The 20,149-nt window shown below is 59.4% G+C and overlaps 2 protein-coding genes across 18 annotated transcripts in view; one reads left to right on the forward strand and one right to left on the reverse strand.

Moving 5' to 3' along the window:
- Positions 1-4,275: 4,275 nt before the first annotated feature.
- ZNF335 (zinc finger protein 335) lies at positions 4,276-19,706 on the reverse strand. Of its 17 annotated transcripts, none has more exons than XM_065566397.1 (29): positions 19,442-19,565; positions 17,722-17,810; positions 16,644-16,866; positions 15,845-16,118; positions 15,277-15,354; positions 14,549-14,878; positions 12,265-12,399; positions 12,028-12,180; positions 11,676-11,934; positions 11,410-11,587; positions 11,210-11,322; positions 10,906-10,924; positions 10,561-10,677; positions 10,397-10,473; positions 10,126-10,286; positions 9,811-10,040; positions 9,620-9,728; positions 9,448-9,542; positions 9,084-9,364; positions 8,717-8,852; positions 8,258-8,644; positions 8,034-8,176; positions 7,616-7,755; positions 6,887-6,990; positions 6,707-6,784; positions 6,313-6,396; positions 6,073-6,138; positions 5,760-5,844; positions 4,276-5,076 (listed from the first exon to the last, which is right to left on the reverse strand). In XM_065566397.1, exons 3-29 carry the CDS (start codon positions 16,845-16,847, stop codon positions 4,958-4,960), a joined length of 4,155 nt encoding a protein of 1,384 aa, XP_065422469.1. In that variant the 5' UTR covers positions 16,848-16,866; positions 17,722-17,810; positions 19,442-19,565; the 3' UTR covers positions 4,276-4,957. The 17 variants fall into 17 exon arrangements, with proteins under 17 accessions (XP_065422469.1, XP_065422470.1, XP_065422472.1 ...); XM_065566398.1 differs by having other exon boundaries at positions 8,258-8,641; positions 16,644-16,870; XM_065566400.1 differs by lacking the exon at positions 19,442-19,565 and adding an exon at positions 18,486-19,278 and having other exon boundaries at positions 5,760-5,841; positions 8,258-8,641; positions 16,644-16,870.
- A 237-nt stretch (positions 19,707-19,943) lies between these two features.
- The window catches only part of MMP9 (matrix metallopeptidase 9), a 28,117-nt gene continuing 27,911 nt past the window's right edge, over positions 19,944-20,149 (forward strand). Inside the window, exon 1 of the mRNA XM_005304833.5 lies at positions 19,944-20,046. The gene's annotated coding sequence lies outside the window, so the exon portion shown is untranslated. The remainder of the gene's footprint in view (positions 20,047-20,149) is intronic.

Raw genomic sequence — 20,149 nt, forward strand, 5'->3', positions numbered from 1 at the left:
GCATCACTTTGTGTTTATCACCACTGACTCCCATTTGCCACCATCTTCCTGGATTCCAAAGCCAGAAGGGACCTCTGTGATCATCCAGTCTGACTGGGCCAGAGACCTGCCCCCAAACCATTCCTAGAGCAGAGCTCCTGGAGAAACCTCCCGTCTGGATTTAAAGGAGTCAGTGATGGGAACCCACTCCGGCCCCGGGAAGTCGTTCCGATGGGAAACTACCTCACTTTTGAAAAATTACGCTGTATTTCCTCACTTGTCTAACTTCAGCACACCCACTGACCAGCACCCACCAGCTGGCAGCTGAAGTGAGACGAACTCCCGTCAGCTGCTGCGTTTGCCCGCACCCTGCCCAGCTCCTGCTCACATCACTAATAACGAGATTAAACAACACAGGTCCCAGCACGGCACCTTGCAGCCCGCTCTGACCTTGTGACATGGTGAGAACTGTGACCATTCCTCCCTGCTCTACTCTCACCCGGCATGACAATGAGCCTCTCTAGCAGCTCCCTGTGTGCGACCTCATCCACCCAGACGTTGGAATCCAAATGAAAGAGGCCACCTGGTTCCCCTTCCCGACACAGCCCTGCACAGGACCAGGCGGGGGACAGCACCTTTGCCAGCTCTGGATCCAGGCCAGAAGGGCCTGCCTGGAGCCCCAGAGTGAGCCGGCTGGCCCCCACGCACCCAGGGGTGTGGAAGGGGCCACTGCTGGCTGAAATCGCCCACAGTCCATGAGAGGCAGCCGGCATCTCTCTCAGAAGCCTGTGGTCAGAGCGAGGGCTGGAAACACTCTGGCTGGGGCTGATAAATGGTTAACGAATCGGTTGCTCAGCCCAAACCCCCTTCCTGTCAGCACAGGGGAGAGGCAAAGGAACAAACAAGAGAGGAACACAAACCCCGATATCCTGCCCTGGCTGCAGCCCCCCCAGCCTGGGCCGTTTCTGGCAGGATGTGCTGAGGGAGGAGGCGGAGACGTTCCGGCTTCCATTGGGAACTGTCCCAGGAGAAACGGGACAAAGGAGCCCAGGCAAGGGGGGCTGGAGCTGAGCATTTGGGGAGCAGCCAGGAGAGGCTTGGTTCAGGCAGCTGTGAGCAGCTGTTTTAGGGCAGGGGCCTGGGAGTCAGGAGCGCCCAGATGGGAACTGGCCCGGCGCGACTCCCTGCTCAGACGTGGATTATCTCCCAGGTTGGATCCGTAATTAAACACCGACTAATCACACTCTCAGGATATTAAACATGTAACAAACCCGCTTAGCTCTGGCCAGGGACAGGGAACGGGAAGGTCACCCAGGCTAATGAGCAACAAGCGCGGTGGTGTCTCCAGGTGCTGATCTCCACAGCTCTCCTAGGGGAAGGACAAACGCCATCACTGCCACCCCCTTTTCCCCGAGTTGGTGGAGGCCCAGACCCTGCCTAGCACAGGGGTTACCGCCCCAGACCCTGTGCACACAGCACAGCTAGCATGGCACCCCCCTTGCCCCTCCTAGTGCCAGCCCCCCCAACTACTTCAGCATGGCCCCAAGCCACGACAGGCCTCTCGCCCATTCCGTCTTAGGGCCAGAGCACCCTGGGCCAAGCACAAAGAGAAGCCCGGTCCCGTCTGGCAGCACGTTCTGCCTGTGCTGCTCTGAGCGCACGGCCCACGCTCAGCAGTGACACCATCCTGGGGGGGCCTGCACAGGCCAAGCGCCCCCTCACAGCCCATGGCTCCTGGCAACAGCCCCATAGTCTGCCCTCATCTCCGCTCCAGCTCCCTTGGCACCTACCCGGGTGCCCCTGGAGCCCAGGCTTCGCCCACCCACGTGGGGGGCCCAGGCTCTCGTCTCAGCCCCGAACCTCGGCCCTTTTGCTCTTCTCTGAACTCCCTCCAGTTTCTCATCATGGCTTGAGCCCCAGGCTGAACACTAATGCTGGGGTGGGGGGTGTCTCCAATGGGCCCAGGGTCTCCCCGAGGGCCAAGCACCGATCCTGGGGGAGTTGCGAGTCTCTCCCTGGGGCGGCGGCTGAAATGCTGGTTCCGAGCTGGATTTGGGGCCCGGGTCCCCCGGCGCCGGGCAGGAGGCAGCCAAGGCAGGGCTGGAAGCTCCCGCGGTGCCCGAGGCTGTGGGGACTCCTTAGGGACCATCCTCCCCGAGCCCCCCCAGCCCTAGCTCACCTGGGAGCGGGGTCCCCGAGCGGGGCCGGCGGCCGGCGCTGCTCCAGCAGCTGCGCTCCGCGCTGGGCCGGGCACTGCGGCGGGCGGGGCCCGGAGCGCACGGGCCAGCCCAGGACGCTGCGCCCCGGAGAGGAGCGGCCCGTCCCGGGTATCGAACCCCGAGCTCCGCTCGAGTACAGCCGCCGGGTTCGGCCCGGCCCGGCTCCCAGAGCCCCCGGCGACCGACCGGGCTGGGGGCAGCCCCGGGACACTCCCGGAGCGCTGCGCGCGGGACAGGCTGCGCCCAGAGCGCGAGAACCGGGCAGGCGCAGCCTAGGGGCTGGGGGCGGGATGCAGGCTAGGGGCGGTTTGGGGGGGGCTGCAGCCTAGGGGCTCGGGGGGGCTGCGGGTGGGGGGGCTGCAGCCTAGGGGCTGGGGGGCAGGCTGCGAGGGGGGCCTGGGAGCCTCTGGCGGCAGGAGCCAGGCACGGGGCTGGTCCGTCCAGGGCGGGGGCCGGCCGTGCAGGCAGGGGCTCAGGCACCGCCCCCCCCAAGGCCAAGGGAAAACTCCTCCGGCCGGCAGGGCGAGGGGAAGCCTGGCCGAGGTCCCTGCCACAGGCCGCTCGCTCGTAGAAGGGCAGGCCAGGGCCCTGCTGGTGCCTTTGGTCCCAGCACTGCCGGGCTGGCATGAGGGCAGTGGGGTTAGCTCATGGCCTGGTATGTGCTGGAACAAAGTCTCTTGCCCAGCCCCAGGGAAGGGCGGGGGCAGCTGAGTGGGCTCCTTGCTGGGGAGGGGAGGGTGCACCCCTTCCTTGGCTTGACGCAAGGAGCAGGATCCCAGCCCAGAGAGTGGGGTTTTCTCTGCCGCCTAAAGCCAGATGGGTCAGAGGTGCTGCGGAGCTCCACAGGCAGGGAGGAGGGTGCTCCTGGCTGGAGCAGGAAGGGGGTGGTGGGGTCTGAGAGCTCCTGCAGCCTGGGAGCCTATGGGGTCTATCCTATGACCCAGCAGCACTCCTGTCGCGTATCCCAGCACATCACAACCTGTCCCTCTTCAAAGCACTGGAGCGAGCCCAGCCCCTCTCACTGCAGGGCCTTAGGGCCATTGTCCAGACTGCACAGCTGAGATGGGCAGTGAGGAAATAGCCAGTCCAGAGCCTGGAGCTGGTGCGAGATGAGGAGGCGAGAGCACAGCCATGCAGTCATCTCCAGGCCGGCTGGGCTGAGGAACCCAAACGCGTGTCCTGGCTCAGCTCCCCCTCGCAGCGCCACACGAGGCTTGGCCAAGCTAGGGAGGAGTAACTGGGACGGCTGCAAGCCCACACCCTGCTCAGCCAGAATACGTCACCCAGGGGCAGCCAGAGGAGAGCAGGGGCCCTGCTCTCTGCCCCTTGGCCCTGGAACACCTGGGCTCACACTGAACCAGCACCGTTCCTGGGGTGGGAGATACAGCTCCCCACTTGCCCCAACTCTTATGCGGCAGCAGCTCATCTTTGCACACGCGGGGAGGTGGCCGCCTTGTGCGGTTCAGCTGCAGGAGCAGGCAGGGCTGGAGGCCGGGGTAGGGCTCACACTCGAGTCCCCTCTGTGGATAATCAGCGTAATGCGAACGGACAGAACTAAGACTCCGAGATGAGCTGTTCTAATCACATGTAAATACTTCCCCACAATCCGCTCAGGGAGGGGCAGCCTGTGTAGTTTGGGACTGAGTTACAGGGGATTAAGGCTATTTACCACTCCATTAATTTCATCACTACACAGCACCAGCGGCTGGGTAGGGCAGCTCAGCGCTCTACAGTCAAGGTCACTGCGGCTGGGGGCAACCGCTCATGGGCGTGAGCTTTGCCTGCCACAGCCCGCAGGACTCGTACCCACCGTGGGAGGCTCTGCCCCCTGCCCCCGTCCCCAAGCAGCTCAAGCCAGTGGGGGGCTCACCTCCGGAATTCCAACACAGGCCCACGGAGCCCTTCCTTGCCCGGCGAATGGTGTCAGGTGGCGGCTGCAAGGGAAGCACTTTACTAGCCCCCCTGACAGACACACACAGGCCCAGGGTGCAAGGAGGGAGGCTGTGCCAGACCCAGGGCGCTGCATGTCAGCACAAGGCCCCTGCGGCCCCAAGCCCCACTCCACACGTGGGCCAGACCGACTCCGATGCCTTTTTATTCATAAGCAGATTCAAAGCTTCAGATGGTTCGCATTGCTCCCCCTTCCCCACCCTGTACAAACCAGCTCTCTCCAGCAGAGTCCGTCTCTGTTTGGAAGAAAAATAGAACATCTCAGCTATTGCCTCTTCCGTTGTGGTTCCCGCTCCAGGTCGTTCTGCTCTCCCCGTGCCGAGTCTGAGAAATGCCTGCCTGCCTGCAGGCCAGGAAAGCCGAAGGGGGAGGCACTCTGAGGGCCAGGCTTGTGAGCCCTACACCAAGGGCAGGCAGCACGGCGGCTACAACTGAACAGCAGGAGGCCTTGCCCAGCCTTTTCACGACACGGCTGGGGTCAGCGTCCATCTCACGCCAGGACCTTGTATGGCAGGCAGGCGCAACTCGAGGACACGACGCAGGAAAAAGGAGCCGGGACTGTCAGGTGCGACAGAGACCAGCCCCAGGCAGGGCCCTGCCGCCACCGCCCCAGCCCCTCAGCCACATGCCTGCCAGGGGAGCAGCCCTTGCGTAGGAGACAGCAGCCGCTGCAGAGGGGCAGGACCCGGCGCTCCGGCTGCACACGGCAAGTCAATAGCAAACCCCAGCCAGAGGGTGCTCAGACTTGGCCCCTGGAGCCCCTTCCGGCCGGGCTAGTGGAGGGCTGGCCCACGGCATCTGCCCAGCCCTTAATCCGCCAGCGTGATGACATCGTAATGGATTCCCTGCTGCAGCTGCTGGATCTGCTCAGCCGTTGCCTCCGTGGTGAACACGCCCTGGGCTTGGGCCATGGCCGCATCGGCCACTGCTGCAGAGAGAGGGAGGGAGGGAGAGCGGCATCAGCCCTGCTGCTGCCCCAGCCCAGGAGGCGGGGAAGGGGGTCCTTGCTGGGGGCCCCTCACCCACTCGCTCTCCACTGCTTTGCCAGGTGCACAGGACAGGTGGGGTGGCCAAAGCCTGCATGGGAGAGGGGGGGAGAAAGCATTTTTACAATGCTCTGTGGCTCCAGGAGATGTGCTGGCCTTGGGCTGCCACCACCACCTGCCAAGCCGGGTCCGCCCGAGGCGTTTCCATCCAGCAAAGAGAGGGGATAGCAGCAGGAGACTGGGCTCTGCCTGGGGCACCCACAACACTGAGCGCGGGGAATCAGCACTTCCCGGGCACAGCCCCTCGCAGCAGCAAACCTGGCTTGTTCTCCTAAGTGAGGGTGCACGCTCCCTGTGCCCTGCCAAGAGGGCAGCTGGGTAACCACGGCCGCCCTGCCAAGCCTGCTAGCAACCGGGGTGGGCGGCTTTTGAAGGCAGCCTGTGACTGAGACCGCTAGCTCGTGTCAAAGCAGCCGGGAGATGGAACAACTATGTTACCACCATCTGGGGCTGGGACGCCCCCTGAATCTGCTGCCATGGATTCCGGGCAAAGCCTTTCCTGTGACCCAGCATGCCAAACCCACGGGCTGGGCTCGGCGCAGAGCAGGGAGCCCTGACTCTGTACCTGTCACTGCCGAGTGCGCTGCGGCTTCCAGCTGAGCCTGGGTAACCAGCTGCTGCTCTGGGGACACCGGCATGTACTGGATCTGCTGGGGAACAGAGAGAGGGAGACGGATCAGACGGGGGCTCACCCTGCCCTGCTGCAGCAGAGCCCTCAGAGGCCGCGCAGGCCCCCCACACAGCTGGCTAAAGCAGCAGCTGTTTAACCTGCTATTCACCTTCTTGCTGAGCTATTAATGCCCAGGCGGTGGGATCCCCTCCCCCTCCGGATGCATGCGCCCCCCCAGGCCTGGCCCAGCCCGTGGCTGCTCCATTACCTGGGGCTCCTGGAGGAACTGGCTGCCCTGTTCATACTGGATGTGGGTGATCTGGCCGTCTTGTACCTGAACGACAAGAGCTGGAGTGAGAGCTGGGAAGGGGAGGGGAGCTCGTCACTTCGTCCACATGGAGGAGACCTGCCTGGATTTCAAGGGAACAGGGACCCCCGCCCCCAGCTCCATCCTGGACTCCACAACCTAGGACACGATCTGGCCGCTAGCCAGGGCCAGGGCCCTTACCTGGATGTGATGCCCCTCGGGGACAACAACGTACTCGTGGGGGAGCAGGTGCTGCACGCCATCCTGGGCAATGATGTACTGAACCTACAGGGGAAAGAGAGACTCAGCCCACAGCATTGCCGCAGGCCGCACGGGACACAGCCCTGCTGCACCTTTCCAGCGTCTCTCCAGCCTGGCATTGAGATGCTCAAGCACTGAGGCTCCCTGGGGAACTTGGCTCAGCCTGGGTCACCTCCATGCTGAGATTCAGCTGCAGTTTCCCTTTGGTTCCTTTCACCCCAGTCAAGTCCCCACCAGCCCTCCCCCGGGGCTCCCTGCAGGAGACTCCCATCAGCCCCTGCAGCACTTTCGCTTGCTCTCCGCAGCACCCCACGGACAGCAGCTCCCCCCATACCTGGTTATCGGCGGTCACCAAGTGCTGCACCGTCTGCCCGTCAGCCGTTGTGATCTCCTGGATGTACGTGGCCTCCTCCTGCAAGACAGCAGTAGCTGAGCCCAGCCCCTCCGAGCAGTGGGGACAGGCCACTGCTTGTGGGTGGGTTGTGTGGCTGGCCAAGGCCTCTGGCTGACTCACCTGGCTTGTGATGCTCTGCTCCTGTGCTACAATGATGTGCTCCTGCCCCAGAGCCTGCTGCAGCCGTTCAGGAGCCAGCACTGCCTGGCCAGACTGCAAAGCCGCTGGGAAGGGAGAGAAAGCCATCCTCAGCCACCACTATCCCCCATCCCACCCCCCCCGCCCCCGCCCTTACCCCCAAGCCCTGGAGGCACACCAGCAGGCAAGCCGGGCACAAGCCATTCACCCCACTTGCTCAGGAGCCAGAGCAAAAGAGGTCAAATGGAACGGCCCAAACTGGAAGGTAACACGGATGCTGGGGCTAAGAGCTTGACACGTACAATAAAGGCAGCAGAGGACGGTCATTCACAAGAGGGCCTTTGCAGCAGTAGCTGCAGCAGGGTGCCCCTGTCCCCCCAGAACTGACCCTAAGAAAGCTGTCTTCACCCCGTAGCACTGCACCGGCTGCAAAGGGAGAGCACCCCCCACTGAGTCATCCACACTGCTCTGCAGCCCCCTGTCCCGTAGCACCGTGCTGGGACACTCGGGTCAGCACTGGCTGCAAGGGGAGAGCGCTCCCGCCTGCTCCCTGGAGCATCCTGCAGCTTCACTAGGGGATCTCCCATCCAAGACTTGATCAGGTCCAATCCTGCTTAGCTTACGAACTGCGTCAAGTGCTCAGCCCAAGATGGTCTGACAGGCAACCCTGGGCACAGACCCCTGGACCGTCAGCGAAAGCAGGTAGCTTACTCTGCAGCGTGGCTAGCGCTTCCTCATCGCTGTTCAGGATGATGGTCTGCTGGGTGGTGGCTGCCGGCTGCCCCAGCCGCTTCCCCTCAGCACAGTGCAGACGCTGCATGTGGAACTTGAGATGCCCGTTCCGGTTAAATCTACAGGGACAGCGAGAGTGGGGGTTGGAGCTTGCTGAGGGCAGCGGGGCCTCTCACACCCTCCCTTCCCTGGAAGGCACAGGGCAGGAGGCCTGGCTCCTCATTTCCAGCTCTGCATTGCCAAGATCTGGGAGCTGGAAATGAGGAGGAGGGGCCAGGCTGAGAACAGGAGGCTCATTCAGAGACCAGAGGCCCAGTGGGAGGGGCACGTCCAGGGGCAGGTGGCTGCTGCAGAGCCCTCCTGGAGGCACTGCAGGGCCCTGGCTGGTTTCACCCACCTCTGCCCGCAGATCTGGCAGGCAAAGGGCTTCTCATTGGTGTGCGTCAGCATGTGTCTGCGCAGGTCCTTCTTGTTCTTGGAGGCAAAGCTGCAGTGGGAGCACTTGTGGGGTCGGAGGTTGGCGTGCTGTGCCATGTGACTCTGGAGGCAGGAGAGAGCGCGAGATCAGCCAGCTGCCAATGCCAGGCTCCCACCCAGCCCCTGGGTGCCCGGCCAACCTACCCGGACCTCCAGCCACACAGCTGCTGTGAACGGGCAGTCTGGACACTTGAAGGTGTTGGGCCCTACGTGTGCCCTCTTGTGACTCTCCATCTCTGCTCTCCCTGTGAACATGGCCGTGCAAATCTTGCACGAGAATTTCTTAGTTGTGGAAATCTTGCACGACAGCTTCTTAGTTGTAGAAATCTTGCATGACAGCTTCTTGGCCACACCCTGCAGCGCGGGCCATTTGACCTTTGCGGACGGGATTGCCTGCCCTTCTGGTGCTGGGGAGAAGGCAGAGTTCTTTCGGAGCTGCCTGGCCAGGCACTGCAGCATCGGCCACTTGCCGCCAGAGGCCTGGGCCTCCTGGCCTTCCCCTGGTGAGAGGGCAGGGTCCCCACTGAGCTGCTGGGAGAGAAGACCCTGAGAGTTACACTGGCTTACACCCCTCCAGGACACAGGAGTCCGGGCCCCTCTTACCTCGACGTGATGGAGCTGGCTCCCTGGGAAACTGGCCGACATGATGTAGTGACCGCTGTGCTCTTTCAGCGCTTCGTTCATCATGGCGTCGCTCACCACGACTGTATGGGTGGGCTCTGTCGGGCTCTCCTCCTCGCTACAGGGGCAGAGGGCAGGGTCAGAGGGGTCCCCAGGGCTCTCCCACTCCCCTCGAGCACAGAGCTGCCCTGACCATGGCGGCAGGGTGAGAGCAGGGGCACTCTCCTCCAGGGAAGGCAGCCCTAGACAGCCACATGACTAACATACTCGGAACTGGAGCAGAATCGGATTTCTGGGACCCAGGGCAGGGGCAGCTGGTTTGGCACCTCCAAGCAGAGCTGGCACTGACCTGTAGAGAGTCTCTGGGGCCTGGATCTCCTCGCTGACGGGCGTGATGATGCTGTACTCCGCTGTGCTCCCGAAAGGAATGGTGATCTGCTGCAGCTCAGAGCTCCCCAGAGTCGCCTCCTCATAGGCCTCCTGCACTAAGGCCTCTCCATGCTCAGCCACATGCAGCGTCACCATCTTCTGCTGCTGCCCGGTGGAATCCAGATCTGCCTCCTCCTCCTGCTGTGATTGGGCTTCAGGGGCCTGCGCCACTCCAGAGCCATCGGACTTCACCACGGCCACCTGCACAGGAGACAGACAGGAGGGGTCAGCTGGGGTCCGGCCTGGGGCTCCCCTCACAACTGTGCTGGGGACTGTGACCTCACCTGCAGGGAGCCTGTGGCCAGCTCCCGCTGGCTGCTCATGTTCAACAGGAGATCCAGCGCTGTCTGCGTGGCCAGCTCTGCCGATCCCTCCACACCTGGGAGAGGCAGAGAGAGCAGGTGAGATGCACTGTGCCCGCCCAGGTAGGCCCCTCTCTCTTCCCTGGGAGCTCACCTTGCTCATAAATGATGGTGGTTCCCCCCAAGGAATCCTGGGAAAGGATGGAGGGTTCCACCGTCGGGAGGGGCTGCACTGTGTGGTAGGTCACAGGGCCAAGAGAAACCTGGATGAGGAAAACAGCTGAGAGCATGCCCACGCCTGAGGGGAGGGGGGCAGGCAGGAAGGCCGGGGGCCACAGTACTCACCGGTGGGCTGGCTGCGGGTTCTGTGGGAGTCTGCACCTGGCTGTGCTGCTGCTTCAGTTCCTCGATCTGCTGCAGGGTGAAGAAGGGGCGGCGCCGGCAGGGGGGCTCCTCGGGGTGCCGCTGGGCCCACTCCTCAAAGCAGTCAGCGTGGCGGCACTGCACGTGCAGGCGCAGGTTCTTCTTGTGCTTGGTGGTGAAGTGACAGTACTCGCAGGCAAACGGCTTCCCCCCTGCAGCCAGAGAGAGGGGGCAGCGGTCAGCCAGCAGCTGAGGGGAGGGGCTGGCCCAAGGCCCAGGAGGCAGGGCTGCTCTCACCCGTGTGCTTGACGGCCATGTGGGACACCAGGAAGTCCTCACGGAAGGTGGAGTACTTGCAGAAGCTACACTTGTACGGCTTGTCGTTCATGTGTGACAGCTGGTGGTTCAGCAGGAGCTTTTTATCCTCGCAGACATAGTCACAGAACTCGCACTTGAACCTGCCAGGGACGGAGACTGGCCCATTACTCGGGGCAGGATGCCTGGGAACTCTTTGGGAGGGGTGACCCAAGGCCAGCCCGACACAGGCCGGGAATCCCCCTGCTCCTACCTGCGGTTAGCAATGGCCTGGATGTGCGTCAGCAGATGCATCTTAAAGGTGTAGCGCTTCTTGAAGGACTTCCCACACTGCAACAGAACAGAGCGGCACTCACTGCCCATCCAGGCCCTGGGGTGCATCTTGTCCCCCCTTCCCCCCCATGCCCCCTCCCCCACCTTGTCACACATGTGTGGCTTCTCCGTGCTGTGAGTCTTCATGTGCTGGGTCAGCCTCTTCTGCATGGGGTAGACTCGGCTACACACCGGGCAGGGGAACGAATTCAGCTTTGGGGGCTGGAGAGAGAGAGAGGACGCAGAGATGAGCCCATCTGGATGAGAGAGCCACTGACAGCCTCTCTCAGCCCCCTCACCAGCCAGATCTGGGGCTCCAGTCAGCCCAGAACCATCCCTATCTACCAGGCAGTGGGAGCAGAAAGAAGCCTGCTGGGGTAGCCCCTGCTTTGGAGGCCCCCAGTGAGAACTGGGGCTAAGACACAAGCCATCAGGGAGCTGGGAACTCACCGGGTCGGCTCTCTTCTTCCTGACAGAGAGAGAAGAAAAACAAACTGGGTCAGACGCTCCCCGAGTCGGAGACCCCACCCTGCCAGCCCTCCCACCCAGTGACTGCCCAAGAGGGCCCCTGGTGCTGGGAAGGGAGAAGGCAACAGAAGCAGATCCTGCCGCCTCAGCTCAGCACTGGCTGCATCTGGAATCATGGGGGAGGGGTTGCTTGGCTCAGCACATGGGGGCAGAGGGGAGCTGGGCACAGGGAAGGGGCTGCCTGGCCAAGACACAGGGATCAGTCCCAGGGCCCCACTCTACTCACCGGTCCCGGCTGTGCACAGTTGAGTGGCGGATGACATCCTTCTTGTACACGCTTGTGTAGTCACACTCCTCACACTTGTATGGCTTGCTGCCCACGTGGTTAAACATGTGTTCCTGTAAGAGGTAAACAGCAGGCCATGAGGCCCAGAGCCGGCGGCTCCCCCCAGGGCGGGGGCGGGGCAGGGGCAGGGCCGTGCTCACTTTAAGGGAGGACCAGCGGCGGGAGCGGTAGCTGCATTGCAGGCACTTGAAGAGCTGAGGGTCATTGGCCTCGTGCGAGTTGACGTGAAAGCGCAGGTCATCGTGCGTGAGGAAGCGTGAGCCGCAGATTCGACACAGGTAGGGCCTCATCAGAGGCTTGGGGGACTTGTAGTAGTACCTGCAAAGCAGAGCCGGTGCTCAGTGCCGTGACGGTAACCAGGCTCTCAGCCCGGCCGCGGGTACAGCCACAGCTCAGCACCCCTCACCTGCGCCCGATGTACTTGCGGTATTTCTTGCCCAGGAAGCGGCGGGAGGGCCGGCCTCGCCTCCTGGGCACGGTCTCAGCCTCCTCAGGGCCTGTGTTGGAGGATGGATCCTTGTTCTCCGAGTCCGACTGGCTGATGCTAGGCTCCACGAGGCTGTCGCTGGCCCCGTTCTCCAGGACGGAGGAGCTGGCTGCCTCGGAGTTCTGCAGCTCGCTGCTCAGAGTGCTCTGGGACGTGACTAAGGGCTCCTCCTCACCACCTGCCCAACAGCAACCCAGCACGTCAGGATCAGCCTTATCCCTGCTTTCCCCCTCCGCCAGCCTGGGCCCGCCGGTCCTCTCCAACCCCCTACCTTCAGGCTGCGGCATGTCCTCTAGGCGAGGGAACTTGCGGGGTCTCCCCGGCCGCCGGCGTGGCCTCTCCTCACTCGACGTGGGGACAATGCGGCTGTACTTGGGCTGCCGCCCACGAGGCTCATCCTCGGCTGGGTTATAATCACTGTCCTCTGTGGGGAGAACGGTCCGAGGCGTTAAGACACAGACCCTAGCAGCGGCTGGCAGCACTGGCCAGAGGGGAGAAGGGGCTGTACCTTCAGGGTCATCAATGGCTCCAGCATCCATGATATCATCCTCCTCTTCCTCCTCCGGCACGTCTTCCTCCAGGGGCTTTGGGGAGGGTCCCCCCTTCCGGGGACGCCCCTTCTTCAAGGCCAGAGCAGCAGCCACTGGCAGAGAAAGCAGTAAGAGAATCACTTGGGCCGCACTCTGCTCTCACCAGTCAAGCTGGGGTGTGTCACGGAGCCGGCACCCCACCCATCCCTTCACAGACATGGCAGCACCCCACTCACACCTTGAGATGGCAGCACACCCACCTGCTATGGAAATCCCCTTTCTCCCACCCCTAGAGTCATCAGCATCCTTACCTGGTTTATAAAGAACATCAGAACGGCCATACCGGGTCAGACCAATGGTCCATCTAGCCCAGTATCCTGTCTTCCGACAGCAGCCAGGGCCAGATGCTTCAGAGGGAATTAACTGAACAGGATAATTTATTGAGGGATCCATCCTGTAGTGCACTCCCAGCTTCCGGCAGTGGGCGGTTTCGGGACACCCAGATCATGGGGTTGTGTCCCTGACCATCTTGGCTAATAGCCATTGATGGACCCATCTTCCAGGAACTGATCTAGTTCTTTTTTGAACCCAGTTCACAATATCCCCTGGCAACTAGTTCCACAGGTTGACTGTGTGTGGTGTGAAGAAATACTTCCTTTTGTTTGTTTTAAGCCTGCTGCCTATTCATTTCATTGGGTGACTTCTAGTTCTTGTGTTATGTGAAGAGATAAACAACACTCACTTTCTCCACACCAGTCATGATTTTATAGACCTCTACCATATTCACCCTTAGTCGTCTCTCTTCCAAGCTGGGCAGTCCCAGTCTTTTTACTCTCATTTTCGTTGCCTCTCTCTACTTTTTCCAATTCTAATACATCTTTTTTGAGATGGGGTGACCAGAATTGCACTCCGTATTCAAGGTGTGGACATATCATGGATTTATATAGTGGCATGATGATATTTTTCTGCCTTTTCTAATGGATCCTAACAGTCAGTTTTGATCGCTGCTGCACGCAGAGATGTTTTCAGAAAACTATTCACAATGACTCCAAGATCTCTTTCTTGAGTGGTAACAGCTAATTTAGACCCCAGCATTTTGTAAGTATAGTTGTGATTATGTTTTCCAATGTTCCTTACTTTGCACTTACTACCACTGACAGCTTACTTTGTTGGAGTGTCTTTGGTGAGAGACATTATTAAAGGTTTTCTAAAAGTCCAAGTACACTATATCCACTGGGTCACCCTTGTCCATATGTTTGTTGACCCTCTCAAAGAATTCTAATAGACTGGTGAGGCATGATTTTGCTTTACAAAAGCCCAGTTGACTCTTCCCTAATAAATTGTGTTTAACTATACGTCTGATAATTTGGGGGGATAGCTCAGTGGTTTGAGCATTGGCCTGCTAAACCCAGGGTTGTGAGTTCAATCCTTGAGGGGGTCATTTAGGAATTTAGTTGGGGATTGGTCCTGCTTTGAGCAGGGGGTTGGACTAGATGACCTCCTGAGGTCCCTTCCAACCCTAATAATCTATGATTCTATGTTCTTTAATATAGTTTCAACCCGTTTGCCAGGTACTGAAGTTAGGCTCACTGGCCTTATTGCCAGGATCACCTCTGGACTTTTTTTATTATTCTTATTAAAACGGCATTACATTCATTACCCTCCAAATCAAAAGCTTTAGACTTAAAATTATTTATTTTCACAGAGTTGTTTAAAGTAGATTTTTATTTTGTAAGCTGTGGAAGGTGATATTTAGTCATTCATATTTCTAGTAATTATATACACCTCTACCTTGATATAATGTTGTCCTCGGAAGCCAAAAAAATCTTACCGCGTTATAGGTGAAATCGTGTTATATCCAACTTGCTTTGATCTGCTGGAGTGTGCTATCCCGCCCCCCCGGAGCACTGCTTTACCACATTATATCGGAATTCGTGTTATATTGGGTCACGTTATATTAGGGTAGAGGTGTATTCAGAGCCAAATTCTCCCCAACAGGAGAATTCAGAATTAAGGGCTGAAATATTTTGTCCTCAGTAAACGAATTACATAAAACCAAATTCTGCCCTCAGTTACACTGATGTAAGTCTGGATTCTTTCCAGTTACAACAGAGCCGTTATAAGCCACCTCCCTGGAGTCAGCGGTGCCCACACCTGGTACATTAACTACCTTGCTCCCCACCTGATATATAAACTCCTCTCCTCCCCCACACAGCAACCCCACCTGGTATACAAGCCTCCCAGAGATGGCAGCACCCCTACCTGGCTGGAAGTGCCGCTCCTTCATGTGGTTGATGAGAGTTTTCTTGGAGATGCTCTTGTATTGACACATCTTGCACCTGAACTGTTGTACCACCACCACCTCCATCATCTCCTCCAAGCTCTCCAGGTCTGGCTGGTCTGGCTCCTCCCCAGCATCTGCCTCTCTGGCCTGATCCGGCTGTGTGGGCAGCTGCAGTATTTCAGACTGCTCGGAAGGGTCTGAAGGGCCAGGCTGGTCTAGGCACGTGGAGGTGGGTCCATCGGCTATGGCTTCTATTGCCAAACTGTTGGCCAGAGCAGAAGTGGCCATCTGGGACACCATGGGGGCACCTAAAGCACCAACAAGAGCTCACCAAGGAAACCGAACCCTCACGGCTACACAAACACACACACACACACACACACTTCACACTACTAGGCAGTGGCTCAAGTGGCCAAGAGCTTCCCCGTAGCCAGTGCTCCTGCCCTGCCCCCTACAACACCCCCTGCGGGGAGGGGATTGGAGTGACTAGGAGCTCTCCCCACAGCATTCCCATGCTGCTGCCTACAGTGCCCCCTGCTGGGAGAAACTGGGACTAGAGTAGCCAAGAACTCTCCCCACAACCAGTGCTTCTGTACAATTCCCCCACAGGGATCACTGGCCGTTGTTGTTGTTGTAGTAGAAGGATGGAAATGGGAAAAGGGCTCAGAAGCAGATGTCACTGGAGGACCCAGAAGCATTCACTTACCATCATCAGGCCCCTGCAGAATGAGATACTGGGTAGTCTGGGCACCGCTATCTTCAGCGCTCGTCACGGCGATGCAGCCTAGGAAGGGAACGGAGAGCGAGAGGGTAATGGGGACCGACTGTAGAGGCCGATAATTAACAAGACAAGGCATTCTTCTAGGAAGTCAGGGAGGGAAGCGGGAAGGTGAGGAAAATTAACTGGGGGGCTGCACAGGTGCTGCTGCATGGACTTAATGCTGTGAACTCAGGACGGACTGAGGCTGGAAACCCATTCCAGCAGTGATGGAGAGCTGCCCTGCAAGTCCCTTCTTTCACCACCTAGTGGTAAGGCCAGGAACAGCAGGCACCACTTCTGATTGTCAGGGAAAGCAAGGGAGAGCAGTCTCCCACTAAAAGGGATTTCCTTTTTGACTGAGTTGGTTTCCTTGAGTCTTCACTACAGCAGCAGCTCCTTCCCCCACTGCCTGTCCCCCTTGCCCAGCCCATGGCACATGACCCGGAGAGCTAGGCCATATCCCTGGGGCTCCAGGAAAGGGAGCAGGCAACAACTGACTTGGTGATGCACTCACTCTGGATGATGTCAGGCCCAATTGTGGACTCAATGATTTTGTCTATGGCAGAGCCCAGGTCCGAGGAGGTGGATGCAGTGGAGTCCGATACCATTGTGGCCCCATCGGTGATGACGCTGGAGTGAACCAGGACCTGTGGGGATTCCGATACCATAATGGACTGGCTCACTGTGGAGACGCTGGAGACCAGGGTAGACTGGGCGATAGAGGAAGAGTCTGGCAGGTAGACCCTAGGAATAGCATCTGTGCTGGAGCTGCTCTCCGACACTTCCTCCTGGAAAAGAGACAGGCCGGGGAGCTCACTTTAGAGGCCTCTGTTGAGCCACCCCAGGAGCGAACCTGTAGCTGCATGCCACATCAGCATCTTGTCACGCTGGAGGCACCTGCCCAGAAGAGAGGTCCCAAAGGGCCCCACAAGAGGGTGACAAGTGATGGCAGAAGCCGGAAAAGCCGACGGCCCTTCAGCCCTGGGGTATAGCTAGAAGATGCCCTCAGAGACACAAGATGCACTCCCCTCCCTGCTAATCCAGCCAGGTAGGCAGGGCTCTTCCCCTTGGCTTGGCAGGCACAAACCTGGTGTGTATATCCGTATTGTAGAAGACCTCTCAAGCAGACCTGGCTCTGTGGTCCACTCTGCCCTGTGCTGTGTAGGGCTGGCTCCCACCTAGGGTGGGTCAAAGATCCAACTCCCTGAAGGATACCAGCAGTATTCTCAGAGTCTGACAACTTACATACATCTACAAAATCACAGCCACCTCCTCACTTCCATCCCAAAGGGGTTTCCAGACCCACTCCATACCAGAGAGACCCCACTGCTGTCTGAGCTCTGCCCCACACCAGACTCATCTGCTTCTGAGAGGATGGGCACTGAAGCAGCATCGCTGCTGTCCGCGGACATGGCCTCTGAGGTCTCGACACCAAGCCCGCTCTCTGAAGGTTCTTCCTGTGCCAGATGAGGGGCCGCATCGCTGCTGCTCTCCACTTCATTCTCCTCCGCCTCCATGCCCAATTTCCCTGGGTCCCTACCTAGGCAAGAGGAAGTGCTGCAGTCAGACCTGCTGTGCACTGGGGGCACAGAACATCCTGCCATGCCTTCCACCCGCCTGAGATGACCGGCACCTAGATATCACAGTAATTGGCACAAAATAAATCTATCAACATAACATAGGTATCCCAATGCATACAGCAGGGGTGCTCTCACGAGGGAGAGGAGACATCAGACCATGATCGGTCTTTAGGGGCAGGTCTACACTACAAATTGAGTGTCTGATGAAGATGCTTTATGCTGACGGAGAGAGTGCTCCTGTCAACTTAATATATTCACCCCTGTGAGAGGCAGTAGCTATGTTGGCGGAGAAGCTCTCCCGCCGACATAGCGCTGTCCACATGGGGTTAAGGTCGGTGTAACTACATCACTGAGGGGTGTGGATTTTTCATAGATATTCCAAAGTAAGTATGTTGTGTAGACCAAGCCAATGACTCTACTTCATGCCACCCTGCCTTCCTCCCCTTGTCCCATAGCTAGGCTGTGAAGCTCAATATTTCAGCCGTACTCCCATGGTGCCCAACCTTATTACACAGGAGGGCCACATAAACCTAAGCACAACCTTGTGTGGGCCAAACAAATTCCACATATTTTAATAAATCAATACAGGTGACTATATTTTATATTTGAAGTTCAGCTTGTTTTATATTATTTAGATAGACAATACTGTACATAGAAACAGCCTATTTACACACGTGTAAACTAAAATGATGTAAACATGACGACAAAATGCTAATGAAGCAGCCGTGGGCCTTATGAACTGCTCTGATGGGACGTAGGTTGGGCACCCCCGTCATACTCCACTAAAACTTGGTCCAGGCATGAAACATACCGGTGCAGCAATATCTCAGGACTTATTACAGCCTGACACGTCTCCTACTCTTGTTCTTGAAGGCAACCAGGAAATGCCAAACTTTCATCCTAGCCAAGGGAAGAAAAAGCAAAACCAAACTTCAGATGAGCGTTGGGTGGGAGCCTAGCCTGCACTCACTCACTTTTACCCATATTAGCAGGAAGAGTGGCTCAGCTGGAGAATGCAGGGCGGTCGAATACAGAGGTTGCATCCCCCCCCCGAATAAGGAATGACTAATCTACTTGAGGATCCGCAACCACAGTCTCTCCAGCCAGCTCACATGACACTGATCACAGAACTCATAGGGAGGTGAACATTACAGTAAACAAGCAATGGGAATGCTTTGCCCATCTTTGGAGCCTCATCAGAGCATCACAAACACTCCTGCCCACCTCAATAATAATTTAACCTCATAACACACCACCACCAAGTAGGAAAGCATCATTATTGCTATTTTGCAAAGAAATACACCACAGGAGAGAAATGTGAAGTGACTTGGGACTCCTCATAGGCAACAAGTTTAAAACAAACAAAATGATGTATTTCTTCACACAACAAACAGTCTGTGGACCTCTTTGCCAGAAGATATTGTGAATGCCAAGGGGTCAAAAAAGAACTAGATAAATTCATGGAGGATAGGTCCATCAATGGCTATTAGCCAGGATGGGCAGGGATGGTGCCCCTAGCCTCTGTTTGCCAGAAGCTGGGAATGGGCAACAGGGGATGGATCACTTGATGATCACCTGTTCTGTTCCTTCCCTCTGGGGCACCTGGCATTGGCCACTGTTGGAAGACAGGAGACTGGGCTAGATGGACCTTTGGTCTGATCAAGTCTGGCCGCTCTCATGTTCTCATGTCAGGCAATGGAGACAAGAACAAAAAACCCAGGAGTCCAGACTCCAAGTCTCCCTGCGTTAATCACTGCTCTTGTGCAGTACAGAGCCAGACAAAATGTAGACCCACAACTGGTCTTAATGGCATGGTGCTGAATACACAAGTTATGTGACTGACGGAGAAACCTCACTGCTCATAATTTTAAAAGCGACTGTAGAGAAGCTTTGTGCTTTGGGCCCTGGCAGAGGGCGTTTCCCCTCGGCTAGTGTAGGGCGCTGCAGGCGGAAGCTCCCTGCTGTGCAAGTAACCGCTTCTCTGTCTGTCGGTTGCCCATTGCCCAGTGCCTGGGGCAGGGGCTGCCAGGCAGGACCGGACTCTGCCTCCACTAACGCCTTCCTGCTGAAAGTCTCAACGCCCTTTGCGGACACCGGTGAGCGCAGCCTCAGAGCCCCGGGGTCGAGGCGGTGACGGGCCCAGGGTCACGGCACGAGTCGGTGTCAGAGGCAGGAGCAGGCTCCCGACGGCTGCCCTGGCCCGAGCCCGAGCCCCGGCTGCCCTGCCCGGCCCCGGCCGGATTCTCCCACAATGCAGCAGGGCAGGACCCGGCCTCCAGCGCTGCCCCGCGGCCCGGCCCGGCCGTGACCCCGCAGCCCGGGGCCGGCTCGGCCCAGCCCGGCCCGGCCGCGCGCCCGCCCGCCCGCAGGGCCCCGCCAGGGAGGGCCGGGCCGGGGCTGCCCCTGGCGCTGCCTGCGCCCCCGCTCGGGCAGGCGCCATCTTGGCGCGGGGTCCCCGCGCTCGGGCGGCCCGGCAGCGCCGGCGGGGAGGGGGAAGCCGGGGCCCCGGGGCCTGAGCGCCGCCCCCTCACCGTGCCTGGCCCCGGCCCTCGGGGCGTCCTGCTGCGGCGGCCGCGGCGCCCCCGGACCCGGCATCCCTTCGGCCGCCATCCCCCGCGGAGGGATCTTCCCGTCGGGACCCCGCGCCGGACTACTTACTTCACCGCACCGAGGGCGGAGGGGCCCGCTCTCCCACGGCCACACCCTCCGATTGGGGCGGCCCCCGTCCCCGGCACCGAACCGCCTCCTGTCCCGGAGCCCCGAGCACCCGCGCCAAGAGAAGGCCTCCCCTGGGACTATATTTCCCCAGCGGAAGCATCAGAGTGCTCGTTTGTGAAGTCGCACGCACAGGACGTCACGACGTGCGGGGATGGTGATGGCCAGACCCTGAACGTTGGGGTCACGCCGGTCACGTGGCTGCGGCGGCTCCTTGCTCGCGCTGACCGGGCCCCGCCCCCTCCAGCAGCGGCAGAGCCCGGCGCCGCCGCCTGATGCCCCCGCTGCGAACTGCCCGGGGGGGGGATGGGACCCGCCCCCCCCCAGGCCGGAGTCGCGGCTCCGCCCGGGCTCAGCGCCCGAGGAGTCGGTCACGGGAGCAGCGGCGGCTTGTGTTCAGTGGGTCAGATCCGCAGCGGCTGTAAGTGCGCGCGCGTGTCTGTGTGTGTGTGCGCGCGCGCGTGTCTGTGTGTGTGTGCGCGCGCGCGTGGGTGTGTCTCTGTGTCTGAGTGGGTGTGTGCGCG

The sequence above is a fragment of the Chrysemys picta genome, chromosome 13 (genome assembly GCF_011386835.1).
Source record: "Chrysemys picta bellii isolate R12L10 chromosome 13, ASM1138683v2, whole genome shotgun sequence".
NCBI classification, from domain to species: Eukaryota; Metazoa; Chordata; order Testudines; family Emydidae; genus Chrysemys; species Chrysemys picta.